This window comes from Dermacentor variabilis, chromosome 1, assembly GCF_050947875.1.
Source record: "Dermacentor variabilis isolate Ectoservices chromosome 1, ASM5094787v1, whole genome shotgun sequence".
Taxonomy (NCBI): Eukaryota; Metazoa; Arthropoda; class Arachnida; order Ixodida; family Ixodidae; genus Dermacentor; species Dermacentor variabilis.
In genome coordinates, this window is record NC_134568.1 from 98238040 (window position 1) to 98259663 (window position 21624).

The 21624-nt window shown below is 46.9% G+C and overlaps 1 protein-coding gene across 1 annotated transcript in view; it reads right to left on the reverse strand.

Moving 5' to 3' along the window:
- The window catches only part of Flo1 (flotillin-1), a 103113-nt gene that overhangs the window by 11374 nt on the left and 70115 nt on the right, over window positions 1-21624 (reverse strand). Inside the window, exons 9-10 of the mRNA XM_075691215.1 lie at window positions 17299-17436; window positions 8682-8888 (exon numbers count right to left, since the gene is read on the reverse strand). Coding sequence (XP_075547330.1) covers window positions 8682-8888; window positions 17299-17436 — 345 coding nt within the window. The remainder of the gene's footprint in view (window positions 1-8681; window positions 8889-17298; window positions 17437-21624) is intronic.

Genomic DNA, 21624 nt, shown 5'->3' on the forward strand with positions numbered 1-21624 from the left:
TCCTGGTTGCGCCATCGTCGTCACACCGACTTCGTCAAGCCTTCAATGCCTTCACCAAGAAGCCATTGCTGCCATTGTGTCATCATCATAATGTCGTCACCATGCACTCATCATACTATCACCCTGTACTGGCAGGCCTTCAGAGGTATTTCCATAGTGCCTGTGGCGATTTGAGCCTTTGGGGGCAGTAAAGTGCATGCATTCATTTTTTCAGACTGCCCGATTTTTCGGACATTTTTGTCGCCCCTAGAGAGTCCGAAAAATCGGAAGTTGACTATTGTCTGTATTGAACTATTGTAAAATCCACCTGAAAGTCCCATGCAAAAGCACAGTGATTTACTAAGCGTACATGGAACTCAGAGATGCGATCACTTCCCACGTCATCAGAAATATTTAATGCCGACAAATTTGAAACTGCACTGTTTTGGTAGACGCTGTCAAACAGATTGAATGTGATGGGCGGTATGTGCCATGGAGGAAAAACAAGCAGTGTGCTCTCAGATTTGCTTGCTGCGTATATGGATGACTCATGCAAACTACAGTCATTCATTATTTTCAAGAGCAGATCGCCACTCTGCTTCAATAATGCAAAAGGCCTTCCGGTCCGATACGCATTCCATAAGAAAGCCTGGATGACAACCAATACTTAGTCCGAGTGGCTCCAGGCAGGGGATGCTGAACTGGAGAAGCTGCACCGCTGGGTTGGTCTCGTTGTAGACTAAGGCTTTCCGCGAACATTTTAGTATTCCACGAGCTGCCAAAAAACTGACCCCAACCTCTACTTAGATAGATCTTCACAGTGCAGTTCGAATTTAACAAAACCATCACACGCCACATCTGCTCTTAGAAGAAAAAAAGATGGACGCTTAAGCTTCGCCTTTAAGAGTGGAACGTGATAGCATTAAAAGATCTTCGACTGCTTGTCACGCCTCCCGGCAACTGGAGCTTATGTAACTGTAATGTTTACTGCGAAACGCTCGCCGCAAACACTATGCACAAAGGTGGGCTTTCTGGTAGAAATGCGGCGGAGGCGAGCGCCATCTGGAGGTACTGCAAGAAACCAACATGCCACTTCGTGGCCCCCGAGATACTAACACACCGGTGCGCGCAATGGCAGACGCCGTGGCCGGTCTATGAATGGTGAAATGCTGGAAAAAGGGTTTCTTTGAGTTTTTGCGTAACAGAATTATGTTTTCTTGAATAGTAAAATTACAATCCGATGCTACCATGTCCATGGGTTGTGTGCAGGTCATACTTTGATTTTTCTACGTATTTTAGCTTGAGAAATTCAATTAGTTCAGTAGCTTCCTTGCACCACATGGAGGGCTGGGTATAGCTGGTTAGAAAATATTTGTGCTGAAACGACGTCCGACGCTGGACGCTGGCTTTTTTGCAACACGCCCCCCTTAACGCTGTGGCATTAAAACCCCTCCTAATGTGGCAGTGGCACACAAGATTCAGCGCCGAGCACAGTTACAGGTGAGTGGGAATAACCTGGGATGTTCTGCAAGTTTAAAGCCATGCTTTCGAAATAAATAGTTGTGTGTGTACGTGGTTGGCAGTCACTGACATTGGGGCTAGAGGGGAAGGGCCGATAACGAAAAGACACAGTGGCTGCGATGCATTGGAGCGCAGAGTGGCATGCAAGGCATGCGCAGGCTTTCATAGGGTGGTTGAGAAGCGAGGACAACTGCTTCCAACAAAAAGATGGTACTGAAACCCAACAGTCCAACTGGCTTGTTTTTCATAAATGATGATCAGCCATTTAAACGGTGTATTGAAACTGACATGCAGCCGGGCATGTTCACACACAATTTGCAGTGCAAGTTCACTGATGGCAGCACAGCGCCTATCCATAGAGGCTAGTTTGCTTCCACGGTGCATCCCATTTTGACCTTATCTTGAATAAAACGCACAACAAGCACTTCGATGCATGCACAGTGCACTGTGGTCTCGTGTCCAGACAACGTAGGCATTTAGGGTTAGTGTTGCAAAGCCCATTCAGCAGTGCGAGTGATTTGCAACATTCGCGAGAAAAAAATTAGTTGATGTTTGTGCCAACTTTTATGCCAAATAAGTTAACATTCAACATGGCCTTGGAAAAGCAAATTTTATGTTCCTGCTTTTTACAGTCTCCGGACACTGTCTGAGGCATGCGGAAATTTCAGATAAGCTAGGCATATATTAGATTAAAGATGTAAAGATACATCAAACTATTTTGCAATCCCATTCAAGTTCCATACATCTGAGGTTGACTGCATATATTACATTGGAATGTGTTTACTTTGTCCTCTTTCTGTTGTTTTACTCTAGCATAGAAATATATGCCTATATTGTAATGAACCAGACAATCGGCTGTCCGCCAGACAGCCTGTTTTTATTCCAATCACTTCCTTCTCCCATTTTACATTTTCCTGCTTCAGTTTTCTACCAATTTATATATAACTTCTAATGTTTTAGTTTCAAATGTAAACTGTCTGTAGTGCTGTGTGTTACCTTCTCAGGGCCAGAGTGGTGCCATACACATGCCTTGTATTTCCTTGCAGGAAATTGCCTAGTTGTGTCAACCACATGAAAACAACACATAATGAAGCCGAGGAAAGCGTGACACCAGCGGTTAAAACGGCTGTGCCACATCTGCTGTCATGAATGGGGCTGGCTAACTGGGGCCAGGTCTTGTACACACACATAATGTGGTTAAAAGGTAAACAAAAACTTGGGGCACTTCGCCGACCAAATAAAGATTTAAAAGAAAAGAAGATGTTTCGGCTCCCACACGGGAGCCTTGTTCACAGGTTTTTTTACCTGTGAACAAGGCTCCCGTGTGGGAGCTGAAACGTCTTCTTTTCTTTTAAATCTTTATTTGGTCGGCGAAGTGCCCCGGGCTTTTGTTTACCTTTTAACCATGTTTCATCCCGACCAGACGGGCTTCAGTCAAACACTGAACTTCACATACATAATGTATTTACTCACGTAATGAACGTGCCCCCAACTTTGCTACTGCACAGTTCCACAATCGAACGGCCATGCTGTAGTTTTTCGGAGACACTACGATCTGACTCTTGCACATGTGCTTAGAGCAAGCACACTTAACGGCTAATGCGTCCTTCCTGCCAGTGCTGGCGCAAGGGCAACTTGCAGATTCGAGATAGAAAAAAACACAACTGGCTCTCTGCAACATACGCAGTTTACATACTTTAAGCTGACATAATAGGAGAGCGTGCGGTGGCCGGGCGCAGCGCATGGGAGTAAGTGAAGAAGTGGTTGCTAGCACTTGATCAGCACAGTGACCATAGTTGGGCGTAGTGTCGAATTCGCGTGTCTGTGGCTTGAATTTCTGCCTGCTTTGTGTGACAAGCATGTCACACCCCCTCGGGCATAATCTTCATTGGCACAACAGGCTCGATGGGCAACATTGGTCACCACACCAAATGAACACCGACGTGCACAGCTGCTTGTGGTCAGTCATCATTCACCACCCCCACACTGTCAAGCATCTCTAATGGAGGGTGCTGTCACTCAACTGGAAGGTTAGTCGTCGCAGCGGTACACGGCAGGAACATGCAGCAGCAGGCTCGAGTTCCTCTGCGGCCAGGTTCCACGTCGTGGCGGAGGACCCACCGATTTTCGACACGTGGCACACAGGCTTTGTTCCGTCATCTGTGCCAGCATACGTGCTGATTGTCAAAGTCTCCGGGCACCCCACTTCCATGGAAGCTAGACACAAGGGCCAGCGTGTCGGTCATGGCCGGGAAACTGTTCAAGCGTACTTTCCGCGGAGTGTCCGTCGAGGCTTCAGGTGTCATGCTGAGCAGCTACTCCGGACAGCTCTCCCAGGTCCAGGGTCAGGCTCAGGCCAGCGTTCGCTTTGGCGACAGGGAGGCAATCCTTCCCCTTTACTTAACCAAAGGGTCGTCGCCGACACTGCTGGGCCGAAACTGGACTCACGCACTAGGCGTTCACCTGCTGGAGTACCAGGAAGCAGTCTTGCATGTGGTGAAAGGAGTCCCAAGCCTCCTGACTGATTTCAAGCCCCCGTTCAAGCCGGGGGTGGGCACGTTCGCCGGCACGGCGACTGGCATGTATGTACCTGAAGGAGCCCGGCCTTGTTTTTTCAAGCCTCACCCACTGCCATTCGCCCTGAAGGACGGGGTCATCCAGGAGCTGCAATGGTTACAGCGAGAGGGCATCCTGGTGCCCGTCAAGACATTTAATGGGCCGCTCCCATCATACCAGCCCTCAAGCAAGACGGCAGTGTCAGGATCTGCAGGTATTTCAAGGTTACCATCAACCCCGTCGCTACCGTCGAGAAGTACCTGCCGCCTCGGATTGAAGATCTCTGGTCAGTGTTGTCCGGGGGACAGAAGTTCACGAAGCTCGACCTCAGAGATGCTTATCAGCAGCTGGTGCTTCAGGATGCCTCCCGGAAGTATGTCACAATATCTACAAGTTTGGGGCTCTTCCAGTACATGCGCTTACCGTTTGGCGTGGTCAGCCCCAGCCATTCTTCAGAGGGAGATGGACAACCTCTTCAGGTGCATGAGGCATGTGGTGTACTTGGATGACATCTTGGTTACCAGCACCGATGATGGGGACCACCTGCAGAAATTGCACAACGTCCTGGCACGACTGAAGGACGCCGGTCTCAAGCTCAAGCTGGAAAAGTGCGTTTTCCTGCCCCTACCCCCACCCCCCCATTGTTCAGTACCTAGGACATGTCATTTCCCAGGCAGGCCTGGCCCCAGCCTCCCACAATGTCGATGCGGGAGGTACCTTGAGCTCCCACTCAAGGTGCCTAAGCCCCACAACAAGGAGCTTCAGAGCTATCTTGGCCTCGTCGACTTGTACAGGAGTTCCCTGCTGAACCTGTCGGCACATCTACAGCCACTCTATCTTCTGCTTGGAGATGGGGAGCAGTGGGTCTGGAAGAAGGAGCAGGACGTGGCCTTCCAGTGCAGCAAGAAGCTAATCACCAAGGCTCCAGTGCTGGTACACTTCAATCCGGCCAAGCCTGTCCTGACCGTAGATGCGTCTCTGTGTGGTGCGGGAGCTTTTCTGGGCACCGGGACAAGGATGGCCAGGAATGCCCTGTGTCGTTTGCTTCTAGCCGGCTTGATGCTGCAGAGCTACGTTACAGCCAGCTGGACAAGGAATGCCTGGCCCTCATGCTCGTGGTCGAGCGCTTTCACCAGTACTTGCGGGGCCGGAAATGCGAGGCGTTCATGGACCACAAGCCGTTGTTGGGGCTGCTGGGGCCTGACAAGGCGGTTCCTGTGCAGGCGTCACCTCGAGTGTTATGCTGGGCCTACAGCCACAAGGCCGCTGAGCTTAGCCTGCAGCAGGGCTCCCTACTGTGGGATTCCAGGGTGGTGATCCCACAAAGTCTCCGGTCCAGGGCCGTGCAGTTGCTACACGCGGGTCAGCTCAGTGTGAAAAAGACCAAAATGGTGGCCTGGACCAGGACATCGCTCACATGGAGCAGAGCTGCCAAGTCTGCCAGAAGCATCAGAGGCCTCACGTCATGTGGAGATCACCCCCTGGCTGTTCCCACAGAGACCCTGGTCCCGGCTGCATGTGGATTTTGGGGGGCCCTTGAAGGGCCATTAATTCCTGGTGATCGTGGATGCCTTTTCGAAGATGGTGGAAGTTCTACCTGTCACCACTCCATCAGCAAGTGCGACTATTGCGGCGCTGCGACAGGTCTTCGCTGCCCAGGGGTTGCCGGACATCATCGTGTCCGACAATGGTCCCGCTTTCGCCAGCACAGAGTACCTGGCCTGGCTGACGAAGATCGGAATCCGCCGCATGATTGTTCCGCTTCCCTGCTTCATACGGTGCAGCTGAGCAGGTGGTGCAGACCATCAAGGACAAGCTCAAGAGCCAGGCTGGGGATTTCTGGATGCAGGTTGCCCGGGTACTGCTCCAGTACCGGACCCCGTCCCACGATGTCACTAGCCATGTTCCCTGTGAGCTCCTGCTGGGCCGCATGGTCAAGACACCCTTGGATGTCTTGCATCCGGACCACGATCCACAGCGCTCCTGAAACAGCTGGAGCAGAAGCTGGCTGCTGACTGAAGGTGCCATCCCGGGCCTTTGCCGGAGTCGGGAGCTGCAGTCTTCGCCAGGAACTTCTGTACCGGCCCACCCTGGTCCGCCGGACAGGTGGTATCTCCTGCCAGCACCTCATCGCTGCTTGTCCGCATGTCGGATGAGACCACGTGGCACCGGCACACCGACCATGTTAGGCCTCGCCTCGGGATCTGGCTTGCACCCTCGACTGCCACTTCAGAAGTCTAGACCACAGAGGGACCAACGGCAACACTAGTCGCTGCCAGTAAAGCACCACCCAGCTCGGAGGTGGCAAGCGTTGCCAGTTGTGAGGCACCTGTTGGGCCGGTGTCAAGTACACCGCCACTCTCAAGGCCAGCCACTGCAGACCCTCCGGACAGAGCGAGGCTGGCTCAGGCAGCACCCGGCTTTGCCACACCTGGCCCTGCTCGGCCCGTCAACACTGGTGCCCATGGAGGCAAAGTACTCGACCATGGCGGCCACTGGAATGTTACTCGCCTGGATAAAAGGCGGTGTCGACTTGGCGCCTCGACCAAGCCTCGACCAGGCGTGAACTTATTTTACACTGAGTCTGGACATATTTTGTTTGTACTGAATGAACTGGGGGTAAGCAGTGTGACAAGCATTCAATGCCTCCTCGGGCATAATCTTCGTTGGCCCGACAGACTAGATAGCCGACATTAGTCACCGCACCAAATAAACACAGACGAGCATAGCTGCTCATGGTCAGTCATTGTTTACCACCACAACGCTGTGGAAAGTCACTCTAATAAAGGGTGCCTTGAGCCCCCATCCTCGTTCACGAGCCCGGGCACATCGTGACACCCGGGTTTCGATGTGTGCAATATACGCCTGCTGTGGAGAATACAGTTTATCTGCTCCCGAAAAGGAAACGCTGATCAAACACCGATAAATTTTGACATAAACCTCGACCATCCTGCCAATGAGCAAGATGGTCAAGGAAAGACACACAAGCAGCGTCCTTCAACACTTCGGCGCACTTCAACGTGATGCTTGTGATAACGGCAGATGGCTGGAAGCGGCTGTGAGGACGAGCTCGGGCACGATCAGAGATCGCTGGTAGGTGTGAGCGTTCGGTTTCCCCACGTGCGATTGGCCTAAGCCGCACCGACTTAGCATGGCTGACGCGTTGGTTCTTTCTTCTATGGTGGAACCACGATGTGGATAAAGCGGTCAGTGACCTGAACGGCAGGTCTGGTGGTTCCGATGCAGTGTGAAGTTACGGTTTGCAAATGGTATACATGTATTTTTACTGCAAAGTTATCCTATGCATGTTCCAAATCATTACAGTCTTACTTTTCAATTTTTACTGTTTTGAAAATGTCTCCATGAAATCTACCCGGCATAATGAACGTACCCCCAACTTTGCTTCAGTACATAGGGAAAAAGATGTGTTCACTATGTGAGTATGTATGGTAAATACCCGAAAATGTGGAATGGGAACAACTGTTGCTGTAGCTCAATTGGCAGAGCATCATGGCACACAATGTGGAAGATGTGGGTTCTAACCCCAACAGTGGCAAGTTGTTTTTTCGTCCCCTTTCATTTCCCTTCACCTTATTTCTGCACTTCAATTACAAGAAATAATTTCCCCTTGCTTCCCTTGGCTTCATATGAAGGTTGTGATTAAGAAAAATCAAGCCCTTCAGTTCCCCTTCTCACTAGTTGTGTATTGTATATTGTTGTCTATGCATGTTATATGTTTTGGAAGATTAATCACAAATAAATATTAGTTTGCAGCTTATTTTGTCTCTGGCCAAACAAAAATCAAAGGGGGAAGGAGAATATTTTATTGCCTGCTCCTAATCTGAATTTATAAGTTGAATTCCTCATTTACACAGACACAATATTCACTGTCAATCTTAACATTGAACCATGCAAGGAGCCTTTCAGAGAGCAATAATTGGTATTCGAAACGTCAGAAGGCCTAGTTCTTTGTTCAGCACCAAATGAGGAACACGGGACTTGAAAGAAACAAGCATATGCACCAACTTCCAACAGTTATTTAAAAAATAATGTGAACTTAAATAGAACTGCATGGCTTTACACAACCCTGTGTGTCATGATCAGCAAAAAGCAACCGAAAAACACCAAACCTGAAAAACAAACATGCATGTGCACATGGTTGGCATACTGCATTCAACAAACCATGAGTGATGTTTTTTTCTTGCAGGAGATATAAGGCAACAACAGCCAAAGATGCTTCAAACAATATGGCTTTGCTGCATCCATGATTTCTCTGGCTGTATGATAACTAGTTAGGATGCTGTACTGTTAAAAAATGGGGTGACGATCACAGTTTCCTGTAGTGTATACATATACCTTGTGTGCCTCTTCAGTCCCTTGGTTTGGTGATAAAGAAATACATCACAGTCAACGCACCTACACATTCATATTACTAAATAGGCAGGATAAATCGAGGGAACAGACAAAGTGCTGTTCCTTCAATTTGTCCTTTCCCACGAGCTGTTACTTTAGCTATAATATGCACCAAACAGGCTAAGTTAGCAGGGGCCTCTTTAACGCAAACAAATTTGTCAAAATGATAGGTAAATATAGGGTAGAATCATAAATGGAGATGCGAGACTCACCCATGCAGCTGCAGATGAAATATTTCGGTCCTTGCCACAGACCGAGCCCACATTGACCCCTGTCAATTGGTGAACCATGCTGGTTGTCTTGGCTATGATGTCAATCACCTCGCCTGTCAGCTTGCCTGCTCCAACCTCGCCTTTACCCGAGGACACCATAACTATGCGTTTGCACTGGGAGATGGGCGCTGCAACCTCTGCTGCCACCTGTCACAAAAGCATTGGAGATTAAGTGAAGTTATTGGGCAGAGTTGTGCTTAAGTTGAAAAACAACGATACAGGTGCTCATAGAACTCTGCTTAACATAAAAGCCACACTACACACACATGGGAATTTTTTTTGTAGAGCGGCTGCAATTTTTGTTCATGTGTGTGCTGCAGCTTTGATGAAGAAAAAAATTATTGGGTTTTACGTGCCAAAACCACTTTCTGATTATGAGGCACGCCATAGTGGAGGACTGCGGAAATTTCGACCACCTGGGGTTCTTTAACGTGCACCTAAATCTAAGCACGGGTTTTTTGGCATTTCGCCCCCATCGAAATGCGGCCGCTGTGGCTGGGATTCGATCCCGTGACCTTGTGCTCAGCAGCCCAACACCACAGCCACTGAGCAATCATGGCGGGTAGTCTGATGAAAGCTGGCGCCTCCTCCAACATATACTATAACTTAATACAGCATTTCCTTATTCCGCTTTCACATGTGCGGTGGTTCCAACTCTTGAAATGCACAAACAAGCTCACTAGTTTGCTATGAAACCACAGTTTCATACCAATAATACTAGAGGCACATGTCACACTCATGTTTGTATGGGCCGCAATATGGCTGCTAAGCCAGCATAGAAGTGTTGGCCAACATAGACCTGTGACCTGTCTAGACATCACCCGCCTGGCTTCGAATAATACTGTGGTTTCTTTGAAGTTAATTTATCATTATAAATTACTTTATGACAATAACTGGTGTTTATCATAATTTCTACCATGTGACTGCAGTTAGAAAATTAGACGAATAATTGTTTACAACATTAAAATTGATTACCTATGACGAATGCTACTGGCCAAATACCTACTAAGCAACCCAGATGCTGAAGTGTGAAGGTTTATTGCCGAGCTGGTAATTGGGTAACACTGAGTTCTGAACATGACACCCAACTGCTATCAAGAAATGTAAGGCTAGCATACAATTCAACTACAAATAATAAAGAGCTGCCCTGTGCTTTCTAAATGAAGCCGTGCCAAACTGCAGCAATAATGAAGCGTAAGATTTCCCTTTAATGATATTATTGTGAAAGTATGGGTACCACAGCTACTACATGAGCAGCAAGGTTGCGATCATGAGCCATACCATGAAAAAGCACAACAGAAGACACACAGCAATGAGAACTGAAAAGGATGCCACAACCAGCAGACTGATTTCAAACACTAGTACTACCTTTGCCAGCGCCGCATTCAAAAACAATTGGGAGGTTTGACATTTAGTTCAGCTATCAAGTATCCATACTCTCATTTGCAGTCAAACATTGTCAACTTGTGCCTAAAAGGAACACTGAAAAGCTCTGTACAAAGCACTGCCACAGTTCAACAGAAAATGAGGAAGCAATCAGAATGCACAATTAAGAAAACCACAGAAACCAGGCCCACAGATACACCCATCATGCATGGGGTTTAGCCTTCTAAAAAGCAATAGCTCAAATACAAGCACAATTTCCCCTAGCATTAAGCATGCACAAGTGCTAAGGACACTTGCCAGCTGATTTTTAAAGGGGCCCTGAAGAACCCATCGGGCTAGTTAATTTCGGCTAGCTAGCCTTGATGACAAAATTTAAGGACAGACCACACGCACGCTTGCCAGTGTGCGCTCACTCTTGGCCGCTCCTGGTCAGATGCCTTGGCAGACTTGGCAGACGTAAAGGGCTTCAAAATGTGCAAACTGGAAGTGGCTACTATGTGTTGGTCAAGATGGTGCAGGACAAAGCCATTCTGCACCACGTAGCACAGCCAGAAAGGAGCGTATGAGTGAGCATATGAGCGCACTGCGGCTCACTGAGGAAAGCCACATTTGGCACGTCGTAAGCGCCAAAATCTGAAATACAGTGGCATTTACGTGAACATCAAAAATTAAATTTAGAATGCATGCCATGGTGACGTTCAGTAGGTGGAGCATTGTGGGCACACCCCACTCTGCTATAGTTTTTGCAGTGCAAATCATTGAAGGAGTGGAAGCACTGTGAACAGTGTCTTTGATTGCCAATAACTCCACTTGTGCTGAATGCATTGAACTTTTTGCAACAAAGTATTTCTGAAATACTATAATTTAATTTCAAATGCATTCATCAACCTCGATAAAAGTTGGCTCAGGGCCCCTCCCCTTTATAACCTACTTGATTAGTCTGATATCCCTGAGGCACGAGCATCTATGCAATAGAGCCAATACATAGCAGCAACAGAAATTTTGGGTGCCACAGATGTGTCCCTCAATTTTTTAGATTGATCCGCATGCCAATGTCACAAACATAACGGCCGTAAACAAAGTTGCTATTTGGGCTATCGCTTGTAAAAAGTCTCAGTTTTGTTGTCGAGGCGATTCCTTGGCTTCAGGAGTGTTGTATAACCACTGCATTCCATAAACTCGACGCGAAACTGCAACATGCTGTAACTTTGATCTCCAATTTCAGATGAGGTAGCACTGTTTAGGCCTAGCAGGTAGGGTTGGTAAGTGGAAATACATTGCAGGAAGCTTGCCCTCTATATGTTTGTACCCATAGACTACTTCGGAGGCCAGGCACGAGATCACACGCACGGGCTGGACCGACAACTGTGTGATGATGAATATAGTGTTTTGTGGTGCAAGGGCCAAGTATGACCAAGGAGTGCCAGGCTAATGGCAATGAGTTCAAAGTGAAGCGATAAATTATGAGCAATGGATATGACAGGGCTGTAAAGGGGCCTAAAAGACTGTCGCTGTAAAGTGCGTAAGAGATACATGTAATAAAACTATGACAATGACTATGAAGCATGCCAAGGATGCGAAAGATACATTGTTAAAGAATTACAATGTGCTAAAATTGGTCACAGGCTAAATATTCCGAAAAGCACTACTGCCATAACACAGCCTTTGAAGCGCAAGGACCTGAAGGCGTGTGCTATACAAGGACGACTATCACAGCTGCATCCTCCGGATAGAGGATGCGCTATGAAACTATTGAGCTATTAACATGCAAGACCACATCGTTCAAGAAACGTAGGACAGCTTTGGTAGTAAAAAGGGGTTCTTCACCAAGAAACATACTAGGATGGAAAGGGAGATAATAACAGTATGCTAGAGGAAAATGTTTCCTTCTTTCTCTTTCGGCTTCCCGACACTCCATGAGGACATGGAGGATGGTCAGCCTCTCACATCTACCACAGGTTGGAGGTTCATTGCCAGTCAACAGAAAACTGAGTACCATATGTGTATCCTATTCTCAGTCAATAGAATAGGACATCAGTTCTTCGTATTTTTGTAATGGAGGGCCAGGAACCCAACTTTGGCTTAATCAAGTGGAGCTTATTATTTGTTTCAATGTCCCACAAGCGTTGCCAGTGGCTGCGCAGCTTCGTTTGCAAAAAAGGCTTAACAGGAAGCTTTAGCTCGGGTGCTAATATCTAAATACATGTAAAAGGAGAATTAATTCTTCTCGGCAACCACTGCACCAAATATAACAAGCTTTGTTGCATTTAAAACAAAAACTTAAAATCTAGCGACTGTTGATTTCCAATTTTCAATTCATATTGCCAATTTTTTATAAAAAATTGACTAAAACCAAAAATTCAGAAAACAAAACTATGACATTTACAACTCTAACTCAGCAAGCAAATATAACATCACAATTCTGTGAATTGGAACTGATAGTACATCTAAAGTGGACAAAATTGGCGTTACACATGAATCCAAAAAAATTGAGTAATGTAGAAATACAGCTTTTGCAGAACCCTTGTACACAACGTAACAAATTTATGTAAGATATAAATTGACATATTGAATTTGTCCGCTGCGAATGATCTAATGGATGCCATTTACAGAACTGCAATATCTGTTTTTGATGCAGATCTAATAATTTATAAACTTCATGCGACTATTTTTTTCAGACTATCGACTTTTTAAAAATCCTTTTCATAAAATTTAGAGCCTAAATCGAAATTCCGCTTCCAACAGTCACTAGAATTTAAGTTTCTCTCTCAAATACAACAAACTTCAATGAAATCAGTCCAGGGGTTATCTCAGGAAAGCGTTTTTGCATTTTACACGATTTGAATAGGCCGTGTCGGAGTTGGGTCCGAGCTAAAGCTTCCTCTGAAGATCTGTGGTAGGAATAGATGCGGTAGGATTAATAGCTTGCAATGCAATTAATGTGGCCATTTGGCCAGTTAGCATATTACCCTCTATGCATCTATGGCCAAGAACCCAGCATATTGCCACATGTCTACGAGATGAATAAATATTGCACAATTAAGAGTAAAGCTCAATAAAAGCAGTATTTTTTGTTTTCTTAAGGATATTAGTGTTTTTACCAAACTTAACGAGCCCGTGAAGATTATTGCTTTCTTAATAGTCTTAATTTCTGAATGTGTTTAACCGCAGACAGTACCGCATAGGCTTCTGCAGTAAAGATACTTGTATGGGGGTTCAATACGCCTGATTCAGGGAAAGACAGACGAGCAGCCATGTAAGACACTCCAGCATGCGACTGATGAATCGGTGTAGAATTCAAAACAAGAGTACTTTGATTAAGGTTCTCGGAAATGCATAGCGATTTCAAGCTCAGGGGCTTTGTGACCTCTACAAAGGATACGTCACATTCTATCACCCGCCACACCCAGGGTGGTAATAGCTTAGCTGGAGGCAATAGGAGACGTTCGAGAATTGGGACATCCATTTCTTCACTAAGTTCTCTCACATGCAGTGAGAAAGGTAGTGCCATAGAGGGTCTATTACGAAAAATTGTAGCACGCGTCAAGTCGTTAACGGTTGTGAAACATGGATGCTCCTTATTAAAGTGCACTTTAAGAAAATAGGTGAAGCTGATGTATATTCTCTGAAAATGGAGTGACCACTCATCCGACTATGTATAGACTTTCGACGAGGCTTGTTCTAAATGCGCCAGTGGCCAGGTGGATACCCAGACGGTGGACAGAGTTTAACATCTTTAGCGTGCTCGGTGCGGCAGAGTGATATACCACGGCACCATAGTCCAATTGTGATCGAATTAGGCTCCTGTAAAGATTCAATGAACATTTCCTGTCACCACCCCATGTTGTGTGGGATAGGATTAAGTAAGTTCATTGTTTTTAGACATTTTGCTTTAAGACATTTTATGTGTGGAATGAATATAAGCCTGGAGTCAAGTATAACACCTAGAAATTTGTGCTCTTTGTTAACAGGTATTGGTTGTCCACATAACTCTACAAAAGGATCTGGAACCAGGCCTCTCTTTCTTGTAATGAGAACACAAGCAGTTTTTGTGGGGGTGGACCTTAAATTCATTTTTGTCTGCCCATTTGGACACCTTGTTTAGGCCCTGCTGTACCTCTCTCTCACACACAGTAAGGTTGCAGGATTTGAAACCTATTTCTATGTCATCTACGTAGACGGAATAAAAAATAGCTGGTGGTAATGATGTACAAGGTGTGTTCATCTTAACGACAAAGAGCGTGGAACTGTGTACGCCACCCTGGGGTACCCCAGTTTCTTGTATGAATTTACATGACAGTGCATTACCTGTTGTCACCTGAAATGTACAATCGTGTAGGTAGCTTTCTGTAATGTTTAACATATTGCCGCGGATGCCCAGTGCCGACAAGTCACGCAGGATTTCGAACCGCCAGGTTGTACCGTACGCCTTTTCAATGTCAAGAAACACTGATAAGAAGGACTGTTTATATGAAAGCATCACGAATGTTTGCTTCGATGGGTATGAGATGGTCTGTTGTAGATCGCCCTTCCCTAAAGCCACATTGAAATGGGTCAAGCATTCAAATGGACTCTAGGAAATGTACGAGACGGCGATTGATCATTTTCTCAAAAAAAGCTTACAAAGGCAGCTTTGACATGGATTATAATACGTCGGTTCTTTCTTATTTAAGAGGCCCGCACCGGAGGTTAAAAGGAAATTTTCAATGAGTCGACCTTTGGCGTCACATCGTGAGTCTCCCCATATCACGTTATGAGCGTTAAAATCTCCCACGAGGATGTAAGGTTAAGGAAGCTGATAAATGAGGTTATAAAAGTGTTTTTTTTTTAGATGATGGTTGGGGAGTATATAGAGGGAACATACTGTGACCAATCTTAAAAAGAAGAGCCTGAATTGATACTGCCTCAAGGGGCGTCTGAAGGGTGACGTATGGGCAAGCTACAGACTTATCTGCTACTATGGCTACACCCCTGGAGGCGTTAACCTCGTCCGGTCTTTTCGGAAGATGCTGCGATTACGAAGAAAATTTGTGTTCATAAGTTTCAGTAGTGTCTCTTGAATAAACAGCAACTTTGGATTGTGCGTGTAATAATTCTATAATGTCGTCGAGGTTATGAATGAGCCCTCTACCACTCCATTGTAGTATTTGTCTCCATTATGATAAAAGTGTTTTGTGTGTTAAAAGCTGCGTGTTTAAGAGACGAAGATTAGCTCATGGGCCTTTTCCAGGCGCCATGATGCGGGCTTTGTCTTTCTTGGAGTGATCGTGAGAATCTCACCGCGCCTTAGGCGCTGGTGGCGCCATGTGGCTGGTGGTTGTGTCCATCGCCTCTGGAGAGGCGCTGGACACGTGCTCTTGCGAGCGCTGTGTTTGACGTGAAGGCCTCATCTTGGTAGACAAGACCCTTGAGGCCACTGGCCTGGAGGTTGATGGTCCCTTCCCTTCTACTGGGGCAATAGAGCAGTGCTAGCTGCAGCCGCAAGGGGGGGGGGGGGGGGCGGCGGCATCACTGCCGCCTCGCTGCGTGTGGGTCGGACAGCCGCCTGGCTGGCATGGCGCTGCCCCCTGATGCACCACATTGGCAAAGCTTTTCTTGGGCAGGTATGAAACCTGCCTGCGTGCTTCCTTGAATGATATAGTATTCTCTTTTACTTTCAGTGTTACTATTTCTTTTTCTTTCTTCCACGATGGACAGGACCGCGAGTACGCGGCGTGCTCCCCCTCATAGTTCACACAGTGGAGCGAGTTTTGACATGATTCAGGGAGATGTTCGTTAGCACTGCATTTTGCACAAGTCTGACTGCGTTGGCAGTTCTGTGAACTGCGGCCGAATCACTGGCACTTAAAGCATCGTAGAGGATTTGGGATGTACGGTCTGACTGATTTTCACACACCGTGTCCCGATAGTGTCAAGCAGGTTGCTTGAGCCAAACGCAAGTATTATGTGCTTGGTATCAATTTCTTTTCTGTCATGCCTCATTTTAATTCTTTTGACAGTGATCAAGTTCTGCCCATTCCAACCCTCTAGAAGTTCGGCTTAAGACAATTCTAACATGTCAGCATCGGAGACAATGCCGCGGGAAGTATTCATGGTACACTGCGCGATCGCTGTTACTGGAACACCCAAAAGATACAAGTTTCGGCAGTTTTTCACATTGTTTCTGATCACGGAGCTCTAGAAGATCACCACTTGCCATTTTCGATGCTTTGTAACTGGGACTGAAAACTGTCATATTTCAAAACGACGAAGGGCGAGATCATTCTTGCCGTCTTTTCAGGTTTGTCAGAGTGGATTACGTGAAAGCAGGGAAAGTTCTGTGTACGATTACCAAAAAACAAAGACATCTTCGATGTACCCTCGTTTCTGAGGGTGATCAGAAAGCAGGGGAAAAGAAGTTTCCATGAAAACATAAAAATTCGGCAACAGTGCCGATTGCCCACCATGGAGCAGAACGATGGGACGCAGCAACGCCTGCATACAAGTCTGCATAACGCCAGTCGTACGCCATCACTATAACCAAATATGGGGTACTCAAAGTTGGATAGCCATACAGGGTTAACCCTTGCTGCCAAGGAGAAAGGTAAATCGAAGAGAGAAGATGACAGGAAAGGCCGAAAAGTGAGAGAGAAAGACGAAGATTTCAGGAGAAAGATAGGCAAAGACGACTGCCAGTTTCCTCCAGGTGGGTCAGTCTGGAGGTACCGTCTATCTGAAGCAGAGGCCAAAGAGGTGTGTTGCCTCCGCCTTAAAGGCCTTAAAGGGACAACTGTGCGCATCAAGTGGTGTTCGAATCTGGGGGTGATCAGCTGGCAACAACAACGAACTACTAAGTTATGTCTGCTTATGAGACGCAACAGCATAGCTCATGTGCAGACAAAGCTCCAAATTAAATTTACGCAACATAGCCTATATTGACAGCTTTGATGAACTGAGCCATGCTTGCAAGCTCAATCTGCACTTTGCAACAACAGGTGACGCACAATGGGCTGTGTGACAGGTGAATTCAAAATGTACCCACGGCCTTGACCACCACAAAATTTTAGCCAGATATTTTGTAAGAGACAACACAGGGAAAAAAAGAAAAGCATTCTCTGCAGTACTGGCATCGTAAAAAAATTTTACCACTGAAATTCATTTCTGAAATTCATGGCATGACTGCCGCACTGACCTTTGGCAGCGTGTCCAGCATCATGTCGAGGATTGCAGCCTCCTTGTACTCTCGGAATGCATCTGCCTTCTTGATGAGCTGCTCTGCTTCAGCCCGTGCCTTGCTCTCAATGGCAAATGCCTCAGCCTCGCCCTTCAGCTGCAGCAGCAAAATAAAAACAAGAAAGCTGTCACATGAGCAAGGAAGGTTATATAAATGCATCAGAATGCATCCTATACATCCAGCTGTTGGCATAATAACTCCATTGCTTTCTGCTATCAAAGCATTCAGGTTCACTCAGAAAGTAAGCAATGGCATGTAGGTAGGATGCAATGCCCTTTTGTATGCTCGGAAATTTAAAGGGGTTAAAAAAGAAAAAGGTAAGCCGGACTGAGCACACATTTTAGCTCTAAATTTGAATTCGAAATAGCCACCTCGAAGCCCCCCTACCCAAGGCGACCACCAAAAATATTTTGGTATGGCTTGCGGGTATGGATGTGCCATCCATTCCAAAAGTCCAAAACCACAATGGATATCTTGCTCAGCAATGCAATTCTTTCACTTGCGTGATAAAATCAGAACAAACCAAATACCTGCATAAACGCACAGGTGAAAATGAAATGACGCCTGGCAACCGTGACATTTCTGGCTTCTGCCAATTGCTTCCAGTGTTTGGAGTACAGTCATGGCCTTTTGAGATTGGCTCCTGTTACACTGAGGGAGAGCTACTGCTGAGGTTGTGATTTCATTTCATCACCAGTAAGCATTGCCAGACTGCTTTACAGTTCAACTGGGACAAAAAATATTCAAATAAAAATTTTATACCGCACAGAATGTGTTTAAAATGTTTCCAGTCTGCTGTGGGAGGCACACAGTTCAGCATTAACTGCATAATCCAAGCTCAAAAATTTGGTGTCATGGCCCCTTTAACTGCTTCAAAGGGTCAGAGTACCAGTGGTGGGCACAGGGTACTGCAGCTCTGTACTATAGTCAAACCTCTATGTAATGAACAGATATAAAGAATGGCTGGTTATAATGAAGGCATTTTAATTGGTGATGCGACTGAGTCGCTGGCCACACAATTTTTAAGCATGCTATTCTGTAACACAAGATGCTACAATAACTTCAGATGACAATGGTGTGTTGTGCAAACCACACCCACATTTGTGATGCATACAGCACTTTACCTGTGCCCTTCTGTAGAAAGACACCAGTGGCTTTTAGCTTGTGTTGTATCACAGTGCTCTGTCTAGAATACAACAAATTGTTATGGACTAATGGGACCAAGGTGCCTTCCCACACCTTTTGTGTGTGTGTGTCCCGTGTGTGTCACGCCGCACTCTCATGCATGAATGTTATCAGCATCATCGTGTTCCCCACAAGTTGTAAACGCTCATTCACACACACTGCAGTGCATTTTCGGTTCGTCTTTCTCTGGTGGTGTTCATTTGAACGTATCTCGCATATACACGAGGCAATATCTACTTATTCTACAGTGGGCGAAGGTGCTGCAGCTATCCTCCGTCTCTCCGTCATATGCTTCGGTGGCAGCTCGAAACATGTGTTCTAACCACAGGCCGCTGATGTTAAGAATGCGCTGGTTGAGTAATAGGCACACATACATTAGGTTATTGCTCTCAGGATCACGATCAACATTGACTTTCGCATGACACATTTTGCTGGTCTAAGGCGGCGTGCATTTTTATATGCCAGCCACATCCCCAGCTTTTTAGGGTCATAAGAGAAGCACCATCAGTCGAAACAAACTTTCTGAAATCGAAGCCCAAACAGGTCGGCATGAAATTTTATGCACAGAAGACGTACCCGATATCCTGCTTTTTCATGCCTTGTCAAGTAATCACTACTCCAACTCACCAATGTCGCCACTGGGCGATGTGATTGCTGTGAGCTGGGATCCTCGAGCAATCGTTTTCGAGGATACAATCACGTGCGATTTCGAGTCTTGGCATCGGACCTGTTAGAGGCCATCTGTTGCGCTGTGCAAAGTGCAGTTGGCCTGGTGTGCGTCCTGTGCCGAGTCGAGTGAAATCTCGCAAAAGTGATCGTATTCCTGTATGCAACTATATATATTTTCAAGCTGGCAACACATAAAAGAGCCGACTACGCCAAGTGCGTGCTGGCCTTGCCGGCCGCTGCCATGCTGGTAGCATGTTTACATTTTAATCCCACGGCCAGCTGGCTCGGCGTTTGATTTTGCAAACTTCGGGCAGCTTCTGGTTGCCTTAGAATCCCAGCTTACACGACTTCCTATAGGGACCGGAACTACCTGGCTGCCGTCTGGCTGCCAGCAGGCTGCCAAAACTCCAAAAATCGTAGAGGCCCACTTTTATACTTCATTTCTTTCCGTCTAAAGATTTGAATTCGGCTCCTTACACCAAGCCTGATGGGTTGTATGCTCATTTAACTGCGAGTTTCTCGAAAAACATGAATTCGGAAAAAAATATTGCATTTGTTCTTCACACACTCCTAATAACCACGACCGGCTTTATTACTTGGCGACCTGTTCACCGGCGCCGCCTCCGTAGCCCCCGATTTCTTACTGCTTGTTTAGTTCATTCTTAGTTCGCCCGACCGCCGCTGCTCTCCGTGGCGCTACAACTTACCCCCACGCCGAGTGCGGGCTGGCGTAGCGGTAGCAGTGGCGGCTTCCTCGTTGTGTTTTTGTGCGCGTCTCAACACCGTGTTTCCGGCTGTTCTGATTGCTGCCCGCATACGTGCCAAGAACGTAATTACTGCTGAGAGCCTGAACATTTCGTGGGCAGTTTCGAAGCCTTCGAGCCAGCACACTGGCAATGATTGCTGGCTTCTTGGTCAGAGCCGTGCAAGATTGCATTGCATGTGAGGGCTGCCTGAGTAATTTGAGGGCACCAGCTTCTCAGTCTACCACTACTGCCATCATAGCAGGCATGGACCGGGGAGGGCTATCGTACCCTACCTTAGCTTTCGTAGGGTTCGTCAGCCGCCTGGAAGGTGCTGCATCAAGTTTGGCTCCTGTGCTTGTTAGGGGGCCAACGCCGCTTAAGAAGTTTGCAGACCTAGTGCTGCCGTCACTCACAAAAAATCCGCTGTTTGTGTGCTCGAAGGACACCACAGAGCCTCACAGAAGGGCACTGCTAAAGCTGATTGTCCACAAGTTTATGAGGCCATCTTTGTCTAATTTTGCCTCTGATCTCACAGAAGTGCACGCCAAACGGAAATTAATTAATGCCAAACCGAAATCTCGAAAGGTCCTAAAAGTGTAAGGATCTGGCTGACCTGAAATAAAGTTCTGGCCACGACCGGCTATTGTGTCTGGCAAACAAGCTTTTCTAGTCTGGTTTTATTCATTTTTCATGTAGAGTGCGTCTTGAAATGATTAACAATCGGGTGAATGCTCCTGAAAATGAGTAAGTGTGCATGGCGCGCTTTTTGCCGTAAATTGGCGGAAAGTAGCGCGGCTTCGCCCTGGGATGCTGCTAGGTACAGAGCAGAAGCAATCATGTTGAGATTGTGCAGCTGTACGCGCAAGAAAGCCGCTCGAGTAGCACCAGAGCCGCGCCCACCACTACAACCGCTCTTTGAGCTTGTTTAGCTGCAAAACTGCTGCGCTGAGAAAGAAAAATATTACCGCTATCAGCCGTTAGTCGGGTACAGCTTTTTGTGGCCATGCAGGGGAATTGCTACGAGCGCGAGACGCCTGCTTCTGCGCTGTTCTCGCACGCTCATGAGCCAGAGACTTAAGCGTGTTAGCTGACAGCTCGCGCTCTTAACTACCACTGTATACAGAAAGCTGTCCACGATTATTGCATCTTATAAATATTAACACGTCTTTGCGGTGCGTGCTTAAAAAACGATGCGGTTTAACTCGGCCTACCGGCAACACGGTAACGCAAGCGTACTGAATTTAACAGAAGCGCACGGCGGGCGCTGCCGAAATGAGGGTAAGTTGTGGCGCCACCTGTTGCGGCGCGCCGTCCCTCCTGAACAGTCACGTGGTATTTGCGCGGACACGCGCCGCCATAGGAGCCGGCGTAGTGAGCAGGTCGCGAGTAATAAAGCCGGTCGTGCTAATAACACAAGGAGAACAGCCAATAATAAGGGAAGTGCTGGTGATACTTACTACAGTAGGTAAAAGGGAAGACGAAGTGAAGCAAGCATACTTGCCTTGCTCAGATACCTTTGTTACATTGGAGGCTTAATTGCACTTCCTGGACGAGAACCTGACCAGAGTAATGACAGAAAGTATGTCATCTTTTGCGTTGAACATGTCTATGCACCTAGGACACAGTGCTATAACGTGAGGCTTGCCATATTGACATGATGGTGCCTGGCTCCTGTTTCTGCAAC